Source organism: Callospermophilus lateralis, chromosome 3, assembly GCF_048772815.1.
Source record: "Callospermophilus lateralis isolate mCalLat2 chromosome 3, mCalLat2.hap1, whole genome shotgun sequence".
Lineage (NCBI taxonomy): Eukaryota > Metazoa > Chordata > Mammalia > Rodentia > Sciuridae > Callospermophilus > Callospermophilus lateralis.
The window spans coordinates 129,024,247-129,044,308 of record NC_135307.1 but is presented as its reverse complement, the minus strand read 5'-3'; the positions used below and the strand labels follow the sequence as shown (position 1 = coordinate 129,044,308).

The 20,062-nt window shown below is 45.3% G+C and overlaps 1 protein-coding gene across 3 annotated transcripts in view; it reads right to left on the bottom strand.

Moving 5' to 3' along the window:
- Window positions 1–20,062, bottom strand: part of Arnt2 (aryl hydrocarbon receptor nuclear translocator 2) — a 120,493-nt gene that overhangs the window by 8,727 nt on the left and 91,704 nt on the right. For 2 of the 3 annotated variants that reach the window (XM_076848744.2, XM_076848745.2), the window contains exons 12-16: window positions 13,283–13,355; window positions 12,294–12,417; window positions 8,339–8,438; window positions 4,545–4,683; window positions 3,682–3,832 (exon numbers count right to left, since the gene is read on the bottom strand). In XM_076848744.2, the coding sequence (XP_076704859.1) occupies window positions 3,682–3,832; window positions 4,545–4,683; window positions 8,339–8,438; window positions 12,294–12,417; window positions 13,283–13,355 (587 nt within the window). Of the gene's footprint in view, window positions 1–3,681; window positions 3,848–4,544; window positions 4,684–8,338; window positions 8,439–12,293; window positions 12,418–13,282; window positions 13,356–20,062 lie in introns of all 3 variants that reach the window. The other variant, XM_076848743.2, reaches the window with a different exon arrangement.

Here is a 20,062-nt window from a genome sequence, read left to right as displayed (position 1 = left end):
GTGTTTCTCTTCTGGTTTCAGGTGGGGTTTCCTCCTAGGTGTCTAGTAGCAAGCAGAATGCAGAGGATGAGTGGCTCTACCACACCCAGGGCTGCTTCCTGTGATCACCTGCCTGTGTCTCCTTTCACCTGTGGGTGCAACTTCTGGCCACCTGGTGGGAGATTTCTGCAGTTTAGTCTTGGTCTATCACTACCCCCTAGTGAGTTTCTCAGCCAGATGGCAGGCTGCTTCTGGCAAATTTACCAGCTGTGAGTCACTGTGAAAGATATACCTTTCCCAGGCTGAATCTCAGGCTTTGTGGAGTGGAGTCTCCTTTTCTGAGTTCTTGCATACCCAGTCTTTTTGAATTTTATTTTGAGGCAAGGTCTTGCTAAATTGCCCACACTGGCCTTGAACTTGTGATCCTCCCAAGTTGCTGGTTGTGATCTTCCTGTCTCAGCCTGCAAATAGGACTCCACAACTGCACTCAGCTCTCAACTCTTGTCCCTTTCTTGTCTACTTACCCTTGGCCTCAAAGGTAGAAGCTGCTGCCCACCTGAGCTACTACCATATTCCTCAGACTCCTTGTTTACCATTTTTTATTAATTAAAAAAAATCTTTAAATTTTCCCTGTTCAAATCACTGGTCTCCTGATTAGGCCGGGCTGCTATACACCCCATACCATGATGGCTAAGGAGACAAGTGCCTGGATATGTCAGCACTTACATCATTGAGTTGAGTGGCTTCCTATTTCTACTTCTGGAAGCTGCATTTCATATGACAAGGTTTTGCTGTAACCTAAGCCAAAATGAAAGTGAAGCTAAGTGTGGAAACACAAATGTGACAGTGTACAGCTTCAGATAACTTGATAGACCAGAAATGGAAGAATTGCTTTGGATTGAGGCCTGAAAGCTCGTGGAACAAAACCCACATGGTTCACAGAAAGACAAAACTCAGGCAGGGCACTTTTCCCATTCAATGTATTAATTCAATCTGTAAAGTTTCCTGAGGAGCTCAGCACTACTGAAGCACTGTTCAAAAGTGACATGTTACATGGTTGCCCCTTGATGTCAGCCACCTGGGCTGTGGCAGGTGATGTTCAGTGTCTGCTCAGCAGGTATTTCAAACCCGTCTGCTCCTGCCCATTGTGAGGAGGGACAGGATCGACTATGCTATCTCTCTGGATTCTGGCATCTGATTGAAAGTAACTAGCTGAGGCCATGTTGCCTGGGTGCTACCATGCTTGGGGTCCCATTGATGCCTACCAGAGGCCCCTAGGCCGCAGCTGTCTGATGCATGCACTCAGTGCCATGCATGTGCAGGGCTAGCGCACCGTGTCCATTGCAAATGTAAGCACTCTTGTTGTTTTAGCTGTTTATGTTTATTTAATACCTAATGAAACTGACTATTAATGGAGACTGCTCTGTTCCCTCTCTATCCACCCTTCTGTCTGCTCTGCTCCCTAAATCCCCCCACTGTGCCCTCAGAACAACCTCTGAGGGTGTGAGTAAACAACCAATAGGCTCTGTTCCTAATCATACACCCTCTTTCCTCTGACCTTGACCAATGTGCCTCCACTGCCCTGTGGAGCAGAAGCTGACCCCACGGTTGGCAGGAGTCTCACATTCTGTTTCTGTCCAAGTTACATGTAATGTAGCCATGGTCAGGCCATGTGAAGCTTCTCAGTCCTTCATGTCTCTGTTTTAGTCTCTCACGTCCTCACTGAAAGGGTTCCAGCTCCTTTCTCATGAATACAAATCATGGGGTATCTCCTAGGGCACCTAGTTCCTCCTTAGTTCTCAATCTCCTGATGGATGGACGAGAAGGGGATGGGAAGCACCAAGCAGTGGGTGGGAGCACAGTCTTTGACCCTGGCTTCCCAAATACCTCGGTATAGCCTTGAGCCTTATCAGCCTTGTACCTCAGTGTACTTTTCTGTGAAATGGGAATAACAAAGATATTTTTCTCTTAGGGCTACTGTGAGCATTAAAAGAATTCAAATGTATAAAATGTCTAATATAGCCTTTACTGTCTGGCTTATAGTAACCATCCAATAATGATTACCTGCTGTCATAATCATTACCATTCGAGAGTGAGACAGCACTGAGGCTGCTGTAGAAATGGCTGCTGGGTCTAAAGTCCCATGTATGATCCTATTCTTGGCATTAGAGGTGGGCAGTGATGTCTACGTAGGGCTTTGTCTTTCCTGTGTCTCATTTCCATTTACACTTCTGGCCCCGGTGGTTGCTTGGTGGATACTGGACAGATGCACAGAGCTAAAGGCATGGACTACTGGAGCAGGGAAGTGGCCTTTCCACCTATCTTGTTATGGTCACAATGAGATGCTCTAAGGCATTCCCAGGGATGGATGCTCAGTCTCCTCTGGAGACTCTCCTAACATTATGAGACACAGTGGCCAACCCTTCTATTCGGTAGCTGCCAGGGCCATGTAGGACATACAGGGCCTGGCGCTCACAAAGGTATAAATCAGAATAAGTCAGAGTAGAAGGTCCCTCTTGCTTCCAGGAATGTCTAGATACCTATCGTGCTTTGAGTCTGCAAAGGCCCACCTTTAGGAGGGGGCAAAGGGATCTCTCCACAGACTCCGCTGTACAGGATGTTTTCGCATGTTACAGCAGGGGAGGTGGGTACTGTCCTGGCTACTAGAGACCTCTACCTTAGAATGGGTACTAAGCTAAGGGCTGCTAACCTGAATGCACCTGGCAGAGGTTGCTCCTTCCTGAAGAGACACTGTGCTTCTAAACCTAGTGCCATTTAATAACACACAACGGTTGAGAATGTGAACATGCTAAAGTAAATGGGACTGATGTTGGAGGGACAGTTGATTCCAGGGAGACAACAGGCAGGGGTCAATAGATGCAGTTCCCAGGACCATAGGCTGAGAGGGGCAGGAGGTAAAGGGAATGGGGAGTAGGTGGCAACTTTATATTATGACCAGGGTCTCTGCATAGCATTTTTCCTAAGGCTGCTTAAAGAGAAGCCTGTGATTTGACAAATGGAAATCTGAATGTTTGGGCTGAGCTTCATGTTCATCTGAGAATGATGTGCTCTGCAGAGAAAAGCCCTGCGCACCTTATTGTTCAATGTCATGCATTGACAGCACTGTGATGAGGTAGTAGCAGCTTGGGCTTCTTACCAGAACCCTCTGGTGAAATGGAGTCCCAGTGGTGAGAGAGGCCCCAGGGCTTTGTCAATATACAGAGTGAAAAACAGGCAGGGCTCCTGAGACAGTAGGTCCCAGAACTCTTTGTGAACAAAGCTGATAAAGATGGTCTTCTAATGAGTCAGGATTCTTTTCATGATAGTAAAAATAGGGAGAACTTTACAGTGTTACTGACATAATTGATGATCCCCATATTCTCTAGTCTTTTGAAATAAGACTTGGTGGACCTGAAAGTCCTTGCCAGGGGCCATAAAGGATCAAAACAGCATTAGATAGCATGAGTGCATAGGAACTTTATCAAGTCTTAAAGTCAAATCTTAAAGTCAAGGTCTAAGCACCAGGTGTCTCAGGAGCACCCTGGGCCTCCTCTTTACAGCCTGAGAGAGGAAAGCACTTGGAGACCTCTGGACCTTGTCCCAAGTATTCTGGGAACTTGGGCCCAGCTATTCAAATTCAGTATGTTCAGAAAGCATTTCTGCTGACTCTGCTAGGAATTCTTTCCCTCATTCCCCACCTACCGAACCCTGGAGTCCTGTTGGCAAGACTGGAGTAGGCATTCCCGCTGGGTGAGGAGGTAGCTGGACTGGAGAGAGGACTGTAGGAAGAGGGGTCTGCCGGGTAGGTGTGGCTTGTTCCAATCCCGAAGGGAGATGACTGGGTCTTGCTGGACTGAGATGGGATTTGCTACAGTCAGGACAAAGCAAAAAGATGGCAGTATCACCCCAGGACCTCCACCCATTGCCCAGGTTGTCATTGCCACTGGCATCTGCTCTGGGTGACAGAAACACCCCTGGCTGGCTGGGCCAAGTGTTTGGTATCAGCCCCCATGTGAGATCTCTGAGGAGAGTCTGATTGATGTCAGACTCATTGTACCCCCCAGGCTACAATGATCAGGGTCCTCTCACTTCTGCTTGAGGGGGTCTTAGCATTGTGGATACCAAGAGCTTGCTTGCCCATTCAATATCCATTCTTGCAGTGACTGCTAGGGAGCCAGGCATAGCACCTGTTGTGTTTACGGGTCTTCCTGATGCAGGACCCAACAGAGATCCAGAGCGATGAGAAGCTCTTTATTTTTTTTTTAATTTTTATTTTTTTGAGAGGCTCATTCTTGATGAGTGCCTGACCTGTTCCTGCCTGATTCCCTCAGGGCAAGACTGTAAGGAGAAAGGCTGCTGGATCAGACAGCCTTTGAAAGGGTTTGGGAACCTAGCTTTCAAAGTGCCCTGATGAGGGCGGGTGCTCCTGAGTAGCTAAACACTGCAGGGTAGTTGGATCCATCTGAGAGTACCACCCATCCTCACAACTGGGATTCACAGGAAGCACATGGTGGGTGGTCTGCCACAATGGACACCTGAGACAATGCCTTTACAGATGCACATACCTGTCCCGGAAAGGGTGGACGACTCCCTGTCCATGCCACCTGACTCTGGTTTAGCTGCCGGGAAATCTGGGACATGTTCTGGCCCGTTGAGGAGGAGGACTGAATATCATTTACTCCAGGTACATGAACCACTGAAGAGCTAGAAAAGAAGAGAATGTGTTTACCCTGAGGGACTGCCCTATTTTGCATGAGCCTGTGTGCCCACCTTGCCATGCTGGCCCTTCCTATGCTCACCTTCCAGTGACACTAGGAATAGCTTCCTCTGGAACTCCCTGAGCAGACCTGCTATGTCTAAATTGTATTCTCAGCCTTCTCCTCCTCCCACAGGATCCTGCATCTCTCTCCTCTGCTCATCCCTTCTATGCATTTACTGCTTTCAACAGATGATATGATTCCCAAGAAGAGAAAGTATCTCAGAATACAAGTCAGTCTCAGTGCTAACATGCTCTTTGTGCTTTGGTTAATTTGTCCCTTTGGGGTCGCTGGAAGGTTTAAGGACTCAGGAAATAGGCTTCAGGCTGTCACTTAGTTTCAGGCAAAAAAACAAGCCCATCAATGGAAAGCTGCTGGATGGGACTCAATCCTGCTTCTGCAAGTGCCTGGCTGTTTGTTTACCTCTTCTGCCTTCAGTTTAACTCAGTAGGTCTTTATTAGGTACCTGCTATGTGCATGACAGTGCTCAGTGCTCTTTGAATGCCTTTTGCAGGTTCAGTCTCAGACACTGTCCCCACTCCTAGGCACATACTGTCTGTACTGCTAGGTACTTCTTCCAGGAGATTTTTCCCAGCTATGCCAATTATGTGATAAGTTCATTAAAGATAGACTTGTATTCTGAGATGGGATTTGTTACAGTCAGGATAAAGCAAAAAGATGGCAGCATCACCCTGGGATCTCCACTCATTTCCAAGGTTGTCATTACCACTGGTATCTACTCTGGGTGACAGAAACACCCCTGGCTCTCCTGGCTGGCTGGGCAAGTATTTGGTATCAGCCCCCATGTGAGATCTGATAGAAAAAGATAGAAAGGCTGGGAGAAGCCTTTTGTTTCAGGCCTTTTCTCCTGCCTCCTAAGGATGAGCTCAGTGTACAGTAAGGTCCTTGGATGCCTAAGAATAAACTTGAGTAGGGTGGCTGGGCCCAGTCCCAGAAGGCTCTTGGCAGATGCAGGTTTTCAGCTGAATTTAAAAAGAGGTAGGTTATAGATAATTGATAAAATTGGGTACCATTTCACTAAGTATATTATTTTTTTTCTGATTTTATTTATTTTTTATTGATTTAAAAAAATAAAGGACAGTGGAATGCGTTACAATTCTTATTATACATATATAGCACAATTTTTCATATGTCTGGTTGTATATAAAGTATGTTGACATCAATTTGTGGCTTCATACATGTACTTTGGATAATGATGTCTATCACATTCCACCATCCTTGCTAATCCCCTGCTCCCTCCCTTCCCCTCCCACCCCTCTGCCCTATCTAGAATTCATCTATTCCTCCCATGCTCCCTCTCCCTACCCCTCTATGAGTCAGCCTCCTTATATCAGAGAAAACATTCGGCATTTGTTTTTTTTTTTGGGGGGGGGATTGGCTAACTTCACTTAGCATTATCTTCTCCAATGCCATCCATTTTTTTTTTTCTATGCTAGCTGGTCCTTCTTAAAAATCACAAAGCAAGTTTAGTTATTAATGTAAAAGAAGATGCCATTTCCAGCCTCCTGCATAAAGCTTAATTTCACACAAGGGCTCCCTGCCTGATCTCCTTCCTGATGAATGTATGACTTTACAGACTATTTTCTGATCACTGTTCTTTACAGAAGTCTCTCTGTTACCTGCTAAGCCCTCAGTGCCCTAGGAAAGATGCCCTGGCCAGAAGAGATGAGCTTCTTGGGGTAAAGTGCTGTCCAGCCCTCCCCAGGGCCTCTGAGCTGCCTGCCTGGGCCCAGACAGGTCAAGGTTTGTGGGAACATAGCAGAAGAACTCTGGGTGAAGACATACTTAGGGATGTCAGTAATGGTTCTCTACTGGGGGTTTAAGGCTGCCAATGACTGTGGAGGATTTAGAATCCTTTATCCTATAACCTTCTCCATCCTCAAACAGCTTAGGTTGTTTAGAATGATAGGAAATTCTACCCATTCTGCAGGCATTAGCCCTCACAGATGCATTTCACAGACTGGTACTGAGCAGCTGCTTCCCATGCTGGACTCTGCCCAGGTCATGGGGTGCTCCTTGGACCCCTCCCCACATAGCCAGCTACAAGCCTGCCTCTTCTTCTCTGTCACTCTCATCAGTGCATCTTTTATTTCTATGACAACTAAATAATGATGAGCTGAACTGTCTGTCCTGAGTACCCACCCCTCTTTGGCTTCACTCCTTTACTCTGACCCACACTGCCTCCAAGGCTACCTTATCTTATCACTCTTCTAAAATCCATCAACAATAAAGTCCCAATTCCTTATCATGGTACTCTGAGACTCTGTAGCCTCACATTGGCTTCCCTGCACATGAAGTCTCCCCCAGTCACCCCTGCCTTCTAGGCTTTGCTGAGCATATTCTCTGTGCCTCTGCACTGTTTCCACCAAAGGAGGCAGAACTTCACTTTTGTTTCAGGCTACGCTGAAGAGCCAGCCAGGCCTTCTCTTCCTTGTCCTCTTCTTACCTCCTGCTGATGCTTCTTCCCTGCTCCCCTTTGTCCAGCTTGGGGGACAAGAAGCAAATAAATGTGGGGGTCTGGCAGGGCTGGTACAGGCTGCCATCAGTCCATGTGTGTAGATAGACTGAGTAATGAGAGATGTCTGACTACTGCTCAACAGAGCCCTCTTGTTCTACCATCCCCAGACCACAGGGTAGCTGCCAGAGTTCCCCAGAGCCTCAGAGCAGCTACTCTTCAGTGAGGTCCACCAGTGGGATCAGCTAGAGCCATTCCAACCTCTGTTAATCCAGGGCACAGCTGCAGAGTCACCCATTCCCCTCTGGGAGGTCTGTCCTCAGACCAGCAAGGAAGTGAGGTTCTTATTCCTTGGCAGGGCCTCCCTCCTGGGCATTAGGTCACCTGCCTAATCCAGCTTCCTGCCTATACCTGGAAGCCCTGCTAAGGCTCTGTCCAACTTTATCAGAGGCTGTGCTACCTGCTGGGCATGGAATCTTGTGAACTTGGGGGTGTCTGGTATGCAGGAGAGAGACCCTATCTCTGAGAGCCACCAGTTTTTTCATCTGACCTGCTCTCCCCAGTTTATGCTCCTGTTCCTTCAGCAGAAATTGGAGTCAGGTATTGCCTTCAGTAATGATGTTGGAGCTTCCTCAATGATCTACAAGATGTCTCGACACAAAGGACCATATCTTAGGGAGGCCAGGCACCCTGCTTTACCGTTGTGTTCCTTTAGGGGAGGTCTAGACTTGATGGGTTGTGTTCTGTTGTCCCTGGACTTGGTCATGGCCTCTGGGAACCAGGGAAGAGGCAGCTTCCTTGTCCCTTGTCAGCTGTCTGGACCCAGCTTTTCCCCACCTGAATCTTGGCTAGGGATCAACTCACTCTTGTCTCCCCACCAGGGAGGCACTGCTGACAGTAGCTGATACCCTTCCCATCTGAGAATGAATAGCTAACATCAAGCATCTAGGGCAACTAATGGAGGGCTCATGGAGCTGAGCCAGTGACACCATAATCCTCAGCTTGCCTCAGAGATGTGGAACAAGAGCCACTAACTCAATGTTTGCAGCACTCGAAGCTGAGCTTTGAGACACAGGGCTTTCCTGAGGGGAGGACTAGTCCCACCCCTCCACACTACATCTACTACCTGAAGGCTTTCCCCGAGTGTCCAGGAGGGAATGGGCTTCCTTGAGAGTAGATCTGCTGGGTTCCTGCTGCAGAGGCTGAATTCATCATCTTCTTCTCCGCTAGGAAAACCAAAACAGGAGTCACATGTGAGTGTTCCCTGCCCTGCGGACCACTGGGGAGGCTGCCCCAGAACAGGTGCAGGGGTGGGCATGGAAAAGTAGGAGGCACACACTGGGGCAGACTCCTTTGCCTTTACCTCCACATCTCACCTCTCCTGGGGCCTCCCTGGCATGAGGGAGCATCTGGCTGTTGTTCCCTGACTCAGGGTGGTTACAAGCCACCTGAAGGCAAGGTCCTATTCGAGAGTGGGGAAGATTAAAAGAATGAATGAAAGTGCTTCATTATTTTATCCAATCTTTCCAGCCCTGATGGTAGGAACCATAATTATTCATCTAATGGGTGAGGAAGCATAGGGTAATGGGGAAGAGATCCATTCTTATACTCAGCCCCTGGCCTTGAATCCCAGCTCTGTATTATGTATCTGAGGTGCCACCTTGGACATGTTTAACCTTCCCCTGCCTCAGTTTCCCCACTGGAAATAAGGTGATAAACAGTGTCTTCCATATAGAGCTGCGATAGGAAATCAAATGGGTTAATGTAAGCAAGGTGCTCAGAACAGTGCCCAGTAGCATCTAAATGTTTGCTATCATTTATTACAGATGAGAAAACTGAGGTGCTGCTGTCATGAGAAAGCAAGGAAGGACCCAGAGCTTGAATTCCAGCCCAGTGATCCCTCAACTGCCCCCCAGGACCCCCCACCCCAGTGATGCAGTGGACTTCAGACTGTCTTTCTAGGGGCAGCCTGGACCTGTGTTCCCTGGCCTTTCACCAAGCTCTCTGGAGATACTGTGCTCCTCATAGAACTGTAAATACTCGGGCCCAGGCTAAGGTATGGTTTTCCTCTCAAAGTTCATGATATTTATATCTCTCATTTCAGGTCACATCTTCTGTGCCAAATAAGTCTATTTTCCCCTGGGGATGCCCTGAAGTCTGCATCCTCTGGTGACAGTGACCACTCTACTACTTTTTTGGGTTTCCAGAGCATCTCTACCATCTGTTCTTTCAGGCCCAAGAGTTCATTTCATTCTATTTTGATTATGTTGTATTTTGATAGAATATTAGAAGTAACTAATCAGGAGTTCTGGGAACATCGATTATGTCATTGCTCATTCCTATGATCCTTACCATCAAGAACTTTCTAACTTTCTTGCTTACCTCACTTTATTTTTCTTCTGAGAGATTCCTGATTTGCTAAAATTTTCCTTGGAAATAAAATGTCTTTCCTTCTTCCTTTCCTGCCTGCCTTCCTTTTTTTTTTTTTAATATCCATTAGTAATATGTTTAAATATACTTAAAGTTCTTTCTTCATAAAAGTTAACAAATAAAATAATACCTACTGCTAAATTTTTTTTTTTTTTTATCTGTTCACAACCCATAGTCCAAAAGATGCCTGGATCTTTGTAGAACTGTTTTGAGATTCTGGTTTTTACTGTTTATCTTTCATAGTGGTTAACAATTTATATGTTGATTCTAGGCATTAACAATTCTATTTCTATTTCACCATTGCTTTTCCATCCTATTACTTCTATTCCTGTGTTTTATATTTTGATCCATTTCAGAAATAAGCACTATTTTTTGCAAGTATTTTTTCAGAAAGTGTAAATAGACAGTGAATGCTTGAAGATGTCATTCTGTACATGAAAGCAGTTTGGCTGTGAGAAAAAAAAATGGGGTTGCACCTTTTCCCTGTGAATTCTCTAGATATTCCCTAAACCCAGAGTTCTGACATTCAGTTAACTTGGAGAAATCTAACTGAAGATTTCCCTCTTAGGTAAGTTTTTTCCTCTCTGAATGTCTGCAGGAATTTTTCTTTATTCTTCAAGCTTAAAAACATAACACAAAAGACTATGTCTAGGTCTTAGAGTCTTTTAACATTTTTAGTTTGGTATTTGTGGAGTGTCTGCAGTTGGAAGATGCAAGCATTGCATTTGGGGACATTAATATTTCAAAGTCCCTGACTTGGCTGTCTGCTTTGTCCTGACTTTGTTAAATGTCCCTTTCCCACCTCAGATGACACATTCTCATATGCAATAATGTCCTCTCTAGTTCCCCAGAGAACAGAAGCCGAAGATTTTCTGAATTTTCTCCTTTTTCTCATAAAAACTAATTGCCAAAGGAGAACATCTGCTCTGATTTCTGCATTGGCCCTTCTTTTTTCTTGACTATCTCCCCCTTCCCCCATCCCCTTTCTGTTTTGACACTGTTATGGGAAGATGTCTATGACTGCATAAGATTAAAAATCCAAATGGATTTCTCAGAGATGCTGTGGGCCTTTGATTAGGTATTTTGGGCTTACTGGAGAGGAGGAAAGACCTACTAGGTGCACTCTTGTCTCCTCTTGCTGGATGAAATAGTCTGTAGGCACATTTGAGTGGCCAGGGAAACCACCAGCAGGGAGCTTCCCTGGTTGCTAAGGGTCTGTTTTTGGTTGTGCTTTGGCACTGGACCTTGTGTTAAATTGGCACCTATTGTCCTCGGAGTGAGTTCTGGCACTGTCTTTGCTTCCTGAAACTTTGGTCCTCAGTCTTGTGGGAATGAAGGCTTTGCTCTTCCAGTATTTGCTACATTAGGAGGACCAAGGTAACTCCCTTCCAGCTCTTAAATGCCTGTCTGTCCTACTCTTGATCTGCCTATCTTCCACTCATTAGTTCTCATGGAACCATACTGAAATTCCCTCCCCGACAGCATCTCCCATGCTTCCTTTTCAGGAGCCCAAAGGCTTTCTCCCTTTGACTGATACTGACTACACTGTATCTTGCAGTCTTTTCTTTTCTGGAATTTGGAACCAGCAAGACCTTTTCAAATTTTGTATTTTGCTAATCTCAGAGGAGACACAAGTGGGAAAGCAAGGCAGCTAATCATATGGGCTCTACATGCCACCTTCCACCAGAACCGCATTGTTGCAACAGCAAAACTGACATAGGTAGACTACTTCATGATGGCCAGAGAGGATCCGCCAAGTGAATTATGGCCATCCATGTAATAGAATTCCATGCTGGCAATAAAAGTGCTTTAGTTTGTTTAATGATCTGGAAATAAATTCATAACAAATTGTCATGTAGAAAAAATCAAGCCATTCAACAGGACAAGTCCAGTGTTGTGCATATAAAGAATATACATGTGTAGGAAAAGACAGAAGGACTTACTTTAGTTTAGAAAGTTAAAATGATCATATCCACAAGGTAGGAGAGTGGATCACTTTTATTTTTCTTAGTTTTTGTATATTTTTATTTTAAATGTGGGCCATCATATGTTATGAATTAAATTGTAGTTTTTATGGGGGCATGTCTCTGACTTGATAACAAAATTAAACTGCACAATGAATTAATAGATTTCATTCATCTTAATCCCTTCAATTTATTTTATTTTTCTTTTCTTTTTTTTTTATATGTGTGTGTGTCTGTGTGTGTGTCTGTGTGTGTACTGGGGATTGAACCCAGGGGCACTCGACCACTGAGCTACATCCCCAAACTTTTGTTCTACATTTTATTTTGAGACAGGGTCTTGCTATGTTGCTAAGGCTAGCCTTGGACTTGTGATCCTCCTCCCTCAGTCTCCTGAGTCTCTGGGATTATAGGTGTGTACCACCATACCCAGCTAACCGTTTAAATTTTAAAGATGAAATTCCAGTACCCCAGGCTGGTTGCTGCAGAAAACCAGTAAGTAAAAGGCAAGGCCAGGAATATGGAGAATCCATTCCAATTCCCATATGTTGAGTTCTTTTGGTACTCTGCAGCAGTCACTCAAAATTCACTTTCCCTGACGTCTTCTCCCTCAGGGTTGCTGTCTCCACATGGTCTGAAAGCAACTGTAAATCCCATATCCTCACAACTTAGTGCCATCTAGAAACTTACATGCACTGATTCCTGCAAACATCTCAGCAAACCGTGGGTCTCTTTCTTGGGAGAAGATTGCATCTGCCTTTTCTACAGTCTTCCCAGCCTCGTGAACACCAGCAGATAGGTTGGGGACAGGGACCTGCTGGTACATTAAAGCACAATGGCAACCCATGTGTGAGGCACAGCCTGCGTTGCAGGAGTCACCAGCTCTCCTGCAGCAGAACCCTGCCTCCCCTTGAAATCACTGGCATTTCAGGTTTGACCATTTTCACAGGGTGGGGAAAGGTCAAGGACAATGGGGTTGGGGGTGGGGGGATTGTGAACTAGGGGTCACAGAAAGTACACCAGAATCACACTGACTACTTTCTTAGAGATAAATGGAAAAGAATCAACTTACTCCACATATCAGGAAAAGGGAACGTAAAGTAACTTAGGGAAGAGGTCAAGTACTGACACAGGCCAGTTTCTATGTATGCCCAGCTATCAGAAGAAGGGAGCAGAAGAAGAAAAAAGGAGAAGGGGCACTGAGGAGATGGGAGAAGAAAAGGAGAAAGACCATTTAGGTATGTTGGGAGACAGAGTGTGATAGGACAAGGCACATCAAGGAGAAAGGGACATAGGACCAAAGGCAGGAGAGATGGCCAGGAAGCCAGAGGGCCAAAGGAGTTCAGAACCTGCTTCTGGTGGCTTCTGAGTATGTGAGTACTAGAGTTTCTATATGGCCTTTTGAAATGTCCATCAGCCCTGTGAAATTCTCAATGCTGGTTGACCATGGCTGTTAGTTCTTCCCCTGGTCTTCACAAGTTTTAGGCGTTTCATGGCTCACTTCTGCACAGAAAAGTCACAACAGATTCCCAGGGGACCAAGATGCTCTTTGCACTGTAGAGGGTGGATGGGACAAGAGACTCTTTGGGCGGAGGGGCTCAAGCTAAAGGCTGAATTTAGTCCCCCATCCATTGGGTTAGAGACACTTCCAAATGGGAAAGGATTTCCCAGAAACTCACCTGAGATAAGTCATATGATGACAACCCGTCTCTCTGATGCACTTCCAATTCTGCCTGCTGCTGCTGAAGTTGCCTGTGAAACAAAAAGTCAGAGTGCTGTGAAGAACATAGAGGTGGTGACAGGCTTACACCAGAACTTTCCCATTCCCCAAAGTCATAGAGGGTGACAACAATGTATCTTCCTTTTTTAAAAAATTATTTCACATTATTTTTAATTTTATTTTTTGGTACTGGGCATTGAACCCAAAAGTGCTTTGCCACTGAGCCACATCCTCAGCCCTTTTTACTTTTTATTTTGAGACAGGGTTTCCCTCAGTTGCCCAGGATGGCCCCAAACTTGCAAATTTCCTACCTTAGCCTCTCAAGTCACTGGGGTTAGAGGTATGTGCTATCATGCCTAGCTATTTTACTTTTAATTTCCCAAATCAAGATTCTGAGCCCTATATTTCAAATTTAGATTGCCACACTGAACTATTTAAGAAATAAGTTTTGATGTATGACTTCATTTTATGCAGGGTTAAAAGATAACACATTAAAAAAACAGATTTTTTTAAAAGGCTGAATTAAAAAAATTCAGTTGGGTTTAAAGATGACTAAAAAAGCTGGCTTTAGATAATGCTTACCTACAATGTAGTAGGAGTTTATATCATCTCATTTAATCCTCATACTAAATTTTCATAATGTACTTCATCTATATATAAAAATTAAGAAGTTAAAGTTGGAAGAGGTTAGGTGGTTGTCAAGCTCAGTTGGCTGACTAGAAGTGATTCTGATAAAGCAGAGCCCACACTTCTGGATCTAAGTTGCCATAGTGCCAGTTGCTCCATTTGGGCAAGGGAAAAACTGATAAGAATAAATGGATGCTTTAAATTTTAAAATATGAAACTAGGTTGCTTTCAAAGGACAGTAAACCCAAAACTCAGAGCTCACACATGAAGCGGAATGAGTGTCCTTGTCAATTTTCTTTTGGTGGGGGTGCCGGGGATTGAATTCAGGGGCACTCGATCACTGAGTCACATCCTCAGTCCTATTTTGTATTTTATTTAGAGCAGAGTCTCACTGAGTTGCTTAGTGCCTCGCTTTTGCTGAGACTGGCTTTGAACTCATGATCCTTCTGCTTCAAGCTCCCGAGCCGCTGGGATTACTAGCATGCACCATTGAGCCCAGCTCCTCAATTTTAAATACTCCCATTGGAAAGAACTCCAGCTGGAGGACCCTGTGAATCGTCTGTTTAGGATTAAGCCCAGATGAGTCATCTACTCAGTGAACTCTACTGAGTTAAGTGAAAGATCCATGCCAAGCTCCATGCTGGGCATCAGGAACAAACAGAACAATGACCTGGAGCCCACAAGATCTCTGCCCTCATGCAGCTGTCTCCCCAGGGGGAGAGAGATATGTAGGCACGCGGTTGGAAGGTGGTGGGTTAAAACCACAGAGCACGTGCATGTGAGAACCTGTGGTCTGCCTCCTAACTTGGGATGAGAGTCCTAAATAAGGATAAAGATAAAACCAGAAACATGTGATTTTCCATCAACCAGTCTAAGCCCATGCTTGTTACACAGGAAAGTAGGAACATTAAAAGTAATTTTCCAGACAAATTGATATTTCCAAAAAATTTTTCAAGAATCAATAGGGAAAACAATCATTATTTTATGTTCTTATTCTTATTTTATGGTTTCGCTTTAAAATTTTTTTAGTTTACTTCTTGAGAGTACCATCATGTTTTCATTTGTAGGGCTTCTAAAACCTGAATGTAAGATGCACTGCCAATACTTTGCCAACATCTTCATATCACTGTATATTCCCACCTAAAAGATAAAGAAATGGAGGCCCAGAGAGTTTAAATGATGTATCCAGTGTGACACACTCATGATACGGTCACCTATAGGATTCAAATTCAATCTGGCTGGCTGTGGACCTTGAACTCTTCCATCTGTCTTGGCTGCTGCCCCCACCCAGGATACAAGACAACATATTGAACCAAAAGGTGGGGAAAAATAGCACATCCCTTGGGATTTTTGTGGGATTGGAACGGTGAACCCTTCCACTCTATGGCAGAAATCTGTATTTCTGCTCTCCACCCCTTTCCCAGAGCCCAACTTTCAACCCACAAGCATTTCTTTAAAAAATAACAACCACACCTACCCCATGTTCAGCCCAAGCCCAGAGGGTTAGAGAGTGGGCAGGGCCACTGTGTACAGTTATCCAGCCAAGGGCTGTGTGGGGCACAGACCCAGTTTTCTCCCTGGGTCAACCATGTACCCTGGTGCAGGTGTGTGTTGTATGAAAGCTGCATGCTTCTCATTTGCATGAAGAAGTGATAGGGAGGGACCTGGCATTAGGCTAGGAGTTAGCTGTCAGTCCTATTCCTCTCTGGACTTCTAGAGCAGGGAAAGCTCCTTTCACTGGGAAATAGAAGTAAGGTCTCAGTTAAGGCTCGCGAATCCCCAGTGTCCTAAACTCACTGGCTCTGTGGTCCAGACATCAGTATATCCACTTCTTTAGTTGAGGGCAAATGGAAGAAATGCTGACCTCCGGCTACCTCATCCTGAGAAGGGGCCCAAAGAGGGTTCTCAGATATTTCATAGTACTGGTATAAAAATAAACCTTGGTGTGCTGGCACATTCCAGAGAGGGAGAAAGCATATCTGTTTGAGAGAAAACTGACCACACAGCACATGTGAGGGAGGCAGGCTCCCACCACAGCAGAGTGTTGCCCTCCATTAACTGGGGGCCAATGGATAATGACTAGAAACTCAATGCATTCAGCCCAACTTCCTGCCAGCAAGGTGCAGGAAGTTGGGCAGATGCTGTCAATTATCTCTCACTCTCCCTGGACAGTTTCTTTCTTTCTTTCTTTCTTTCTTTCTTTCTTTCTTTCTTTCTTTCTTTCTTTCTTTCTTTCTTTCTTTCTTTCTTTCTTTCTCTCTCTCTCTCTCTCTCTCTCTCTCTCTCTCTCTCTTTCTCTCTTTCTTTTTCTTTCTTTCTTTCTTTCTTTCTTTCTTTCTTTCTTTCTTTCTTTTTCTTTCTTTTTCTTTCTTTCTTTCTTTCTTTCTTTCTTTTTTTTTTTTTTTTTTTTTTTTTTTTTTTTTTTTAAAAAAAACCTGTCTATGTAAGTGAACATGAAGCCATTAGGGGGGCACTGAAAGGCAATGTGATTGTGCCCCTGGGAATAGCCAGAATTGGGCTGAGGCATCTGGCACTTGGAGAGTTCAGCTGATCAGAGAGGGGTTATTAATATCCACCCTGGGTTGAGCACCTTCTGTATAACTATTGCGAAGAACCTGAATGCCTATTAAAGGGTTTGGAATTGATTTGATGAAGGGCAGGGAGCAGCATGGTCCCATGTATATTTCAGAGCACTTGCTCTCTGAGCCTTGTGGGTCGACTCAACAGGGGCCTGAGGGCAGGCAGGGGAGCTGGTTAGCAGGGCCAATAGTCACCTGCAAAATGACAAGGCTTCCACTGGTGGAAGAGGTATAGGAGGAAATGTCTTAGAGAGAGTTCTGCTAGAGCCTGGAGCTCTGGTTCTATGCCAGGCTACCTTTTGCAGGGGAATAAGAGCCAGGAACCCAGGACAATTCCCAGGTTTGGGGCTTGATGACTGGGTGTATCAGCCCCTGACTGGCTGAAGGCTTAGTAAAGACCAGGAATGCAATCTTCCTTTTTTTTTTTTTTTTTCTTTCTTTCTTTCTTTTTTTTTTTTTTTTTTATACCTACCCTTACTCTGCACCTTTTGCTTAGTACCAACCACCACTAAATACATGTGATAGTTGATAGGTTCAGAGAGACCCAAGTCTTAGTCCAGGCACAGTGAGGCTTTAGGAACACACGCTCCTTCTTTTTCACACACACAAGTGAGTGTGCATGAGAAGCACTTGTGTTTATGGAAAACTATAACAACTTGGATGAAACAATGCCATGGCAGGAGAGAGGGCTTGGCCCAAGCAGATGTAAAGAGAAGACCTTGGATCACTCTGCTGAAGAGAGGAGGGAAAAGAAGCAAGCACAGCAAGTAGGTGTGAAAATGTAAAAACACCAAAGACCCACACTCAGAACCAGCCCACAGCTAGTCTCTGAGAGAGTACTGATCCCTAGACACCAAGACCCAGTCACTGTTCCAAGAAGCACAGTCTACATGTTAGACTGGTTTGTGTTTTCCTTGACTTTATTTTGTACAGATATAACAGGACAGCAGAGATGCTAAATAGGTTTTCTTCTCAGCAGTTTCACACAAATGGTCCCAGCAAGTTTCTTTGGTATGCTATCAAATGAATGCAACTGAGCAGCTTGCAAATATCCCCACTGAGCACAGAGCATTAGACAATTTTTCTACAACAAGCCTGCCTACTGCTGGCAAGGTTGAGCCTCACAAATTTAAAAGAAGGGCTGGCCTGTTCACTGCTGTGGATATCACTGCCCTCTACTGTCCACAATGAGCTTTTCTGCCCTGAAGACCTTCTGGTTTAGAAGACAGGTGCTGGTGCATTCTGATCCACATAACTTCCACAAGCAACTATACTGAGGAAACACACAGGCGCACCCCTGCACAAAATGGTTTCTGTTTTGTCCCTGCTGCCTGGCTTTCAGAAAATAAAGCAAAACCCCAGATACAACTAGTTTCAGAGGTGGGTAATTCCTTCACTTCCAGGCCTCACTGCAGGACAGACCCCTGGGGATACCTTCTGGCTCTGCAGAAGCACTTGTCCTTGTCTCCTCTTTGTCCCTGCTGAACTTTACCTGTCATGCTGTCTGTCCCTTCTCATGTTCTTCATGTTATTGAAGTCCAAGCCCTAGCCTTCCAGGGCAGGGCTCCTCCCTGAAGGCAAGAACCACAATGGTGGAACCCTGATCTGGGCTGGTGCAGGTTGTGTCCCTTCAGGAAATTTCTGCTGCATTAGTGGCAATAAAACCATATGACTTTGACAACTGAATCTTGCATAAATGCTGGAAGTGAATGAATGATGAAAAATTTTAAAGTATCAAAAACTCAAAAAAAGGGGAGCTTTAGTCTGCTTTTCTGACCCAAATGTAGAAGACTCTGTTGGGTGTCCAGCCAGGGATCCAATAGGGTGACCTAGATTTGCTGTAGAAGTAAGAGGCTTCAAAGACAGGCAGGACTTGAGTTTGGAAGAAGGGCACAGGCTGTTCAGATGACACCCTAGAAACCTAGGTAACAAAAAGCCTCAAGCCTGGTGTGCACAGGCACCATGTACTTGAATGTGGGAATAACTGGGGCAAGGACATGAGTATAGAAAGGGAGAAAAAGAGTGATAAATGGAAGAAAAGGCAGGCAGGACTGTGAGAGGAGGCAGCTCTAACCAAGAACTAGTCCATTTGGTGACTCTGAATGGGAGAGGTGCTTATCTATGTTCATGTTTTTTTGCACAGGCAGCCTCAGCCTGAAGTGGCTGGAGGAAGGCCACAACAGGAGACATAGTCTGGTATCCCACTGCCCCATATCTGGCTCCATCCAGTCAATAGGCACACCTGTTACCTCTGGCTTAGCAGCTCCTGAAAGAGAAACCCAGCTTGCCACCCTCCATACCCTATTTATCTGTTGAACTTAGGAAAAGTCATGGAATCCTGAGCCCAGTCTGACTCTTACCCCTGCTTCTCAATCTTCCCTGTTTTCATCAAGGCAAGAGCCAAACACAGGCATGGCACTAAAGGGTATTTTTATGCTTCTTGAATGAAGAACCCCCCTTTCCATGTTGGAGGAAGGAGGGAAATAAAATATCCTCAATTTGGTTGAGTTCTCCAAGCTTAACTAGATAAACTCTGATACCATTATCTCTTTTTACATACCTGAAGCTATGACTTCTTATATTTGTTCTTGAAAAATTTATAATCAAGAAAGTCGTGACTACAACAGGGAGGTAGAAGAACCAGAGTACTCTATCAAGTAACTCAAGGGAGAAGATGTCAAGAAAGCAGAGCTGGTTAAGTAGACCGCTTGGGGAGAAGAAACATGACAATGAGTTATCCTATGTGGGTAACTAGAGGGTGCTGGCAACTTCAGGAATGTTGGGGCAAAATCCAGGCTGTAAGAGGTTAAGAAGAGATGAAGGAGGCGACTCTGCTGGGTGCATTTAGCAAGGGCAGATAGGAGAGAGTGCCTTTGTGGACTGGCAGGACAGGGGTCCTCCATGATCAGGAAGTTGTGTGCCTGTTTGAAGGCCTTGGGAATTATCCATCCTCAGGAGGGATGGACAAGACATTTGGGCCAGGGAGAAAGAAAATATGCCAGGAGATAAAGAAAATGAAGGTTTTGGCTCTAGAAGGAAGAGGCAGAAGAAGAGGAGCAAAGGGGCCTGAGATGGACCCACTTATGAGCATGAGGAGGCACAAGCAGGGCCCTGGCCTTCCTCTTGGAAGGAGAGTCAGAACACAGGCAGGGCACTGAAGAGACAAAGAGGAGCTGAGTTCCAGTTTCTTGGAGCTGCCCCTAAATTGTCAATCTGCTTCCAGAGCTGGCAGAGTCCCTGCTGCCATTGCTGACAGCATCAGCAACAGCTGGGGCAGACAGTGGTCTGTGCTGTCCCTGTGTGGCAGCCTGCTGGAGCACCTCACACGTAGAGTGTCCTGCAGAACTTGCACAAAAACTCCTGATGCTAGGGGAGTCTTTTCCCCACAGTGTAGATGAGGCCACTGAGGTTCAGAAAGGGGATGTGACTCATCCATTTGGGAAATGACATTGAAACCCAGGACATCTGCTCTCTGAGGGATCTTGCGTGGACTTGTTTATTCGGCTCTGTGCCTTATACCCAGGAGCAGGGCC